Genomic DNA, 1,014 nt, shown 5'->3' with positions numbered 1-1,014 from the left:
GTGTCGGGGGAGGGTCAGGGCTGGTGCTGGGGGGCCTGGGGGCTGCGGGAGCGGTGGGGGTACCTATCGTAGGAGGAATAGCCGTTCTGCTGGAGGAAGTCGTCCTTGAGGAGCTTCGCCACCTCCAGTGTCACCTTGTCGGCCTCGGCGAGGGACGCCTGTGGGGGGACGGGTCTGGGGTGTCCCTATCCCCATCTCATCCCGCATCCTATGTCCCCATCCCGTCATGTCCCCATCCCCATCCGTCACATCCCTATTCCCATCCCATCCTCATCCCATATCCCCCATTCCCATCCCATATCGCCATCCATCCCATATCCCCATCCTCATCCCCACCCCAATCCCATCCCATATCCCCTATTCCATCCTCATCCCCATCCCCAACCCCTCCTATCCCCATCCCATATCCCCAGCCACTTCCCCATCCACTTCCCTATTCATTATCCCTTCTCATCCCCAGCCTATATCCCATATCCCCATCCCCATCCCATATCCCCATTCCCATCCCACATCCCCATCCCATATTCCACATCCCCATCTCATATCCCCATCCCATCCCATGCTCATCCCTGTCCCTATCACGATTCCATCCCATATCCCATCTCATCCCCAGCCTATATCCTATATCCCCATCCCCATCCCATATCCCCATCCCATATCCCCATTCCCACCCCACATCCCCATCTCATATCCCACATCCCCATCCCATATCCCATATCCCCATTCCCGTCCCATATCCCCATCCCCATCCCATATTCCACATCCCCATCTCATATCCCCATCCCCATCCCATCTCATGCTCATCCCTGTCCCTACCACGATTCCATCCCATATCCCCCATCCCATCCCATCTCCCCCATCCCATTCCATCTTCCACATCCCCATCCCATCTCCCCCATCCCATCCCATCCCATCCCATCCCATCCCATCCCATCCCATCCCATCCCATCCCATCCCATCCCATCCCATCCCATCCCATCCCATCCCATCCCATCCCATCCCATCCCATCCCAT

At 57.8% G+C, this 1,014-nt stretch overlaps 1 protein-coding gene across 1 annotated transcript in view; it reads right to left on the bottom strand.

Annotated features, from left to right (window-relative positions):
• Positions 1-14: 14 nt before the first annotated feature.
• Positions 15-1,014, bottom strand: part of LOC109279510 (V-type proton ATPase catalytic subunit A-like) — a 4,162-nt gene continuing 3,162 nt past the window's right edge. The window contains exon 4 of the mRNA XM_019472575.1: positions 15-158. Coding sequence (XP_019328120.1) covers positions 15-158 — 144 coding nt within the window. The remainder of the gene's footprint in view (positions 159-1,014) is intronic.

Source organism: Aptenodytes forsteri, unplaced genomic scaffold (genome assembly GCF_000699145.1).
Source record: "Aptenodytes forsteri isolate BGI_AS27 unplaced genomic scaffold, ASM69914v1 Scaffold276, whole genome shotgun sequence".
NCBI classification, from domain to species: Eukaryota; Metazoa; Chordata; class Aves; order Sphenisciformes; family Spheniscidae; genus Aptenodytes; species Aptenodytes forsteri.
This window is presented reverse-complemented; position numbering and strand designations above follow the sequence as displayed.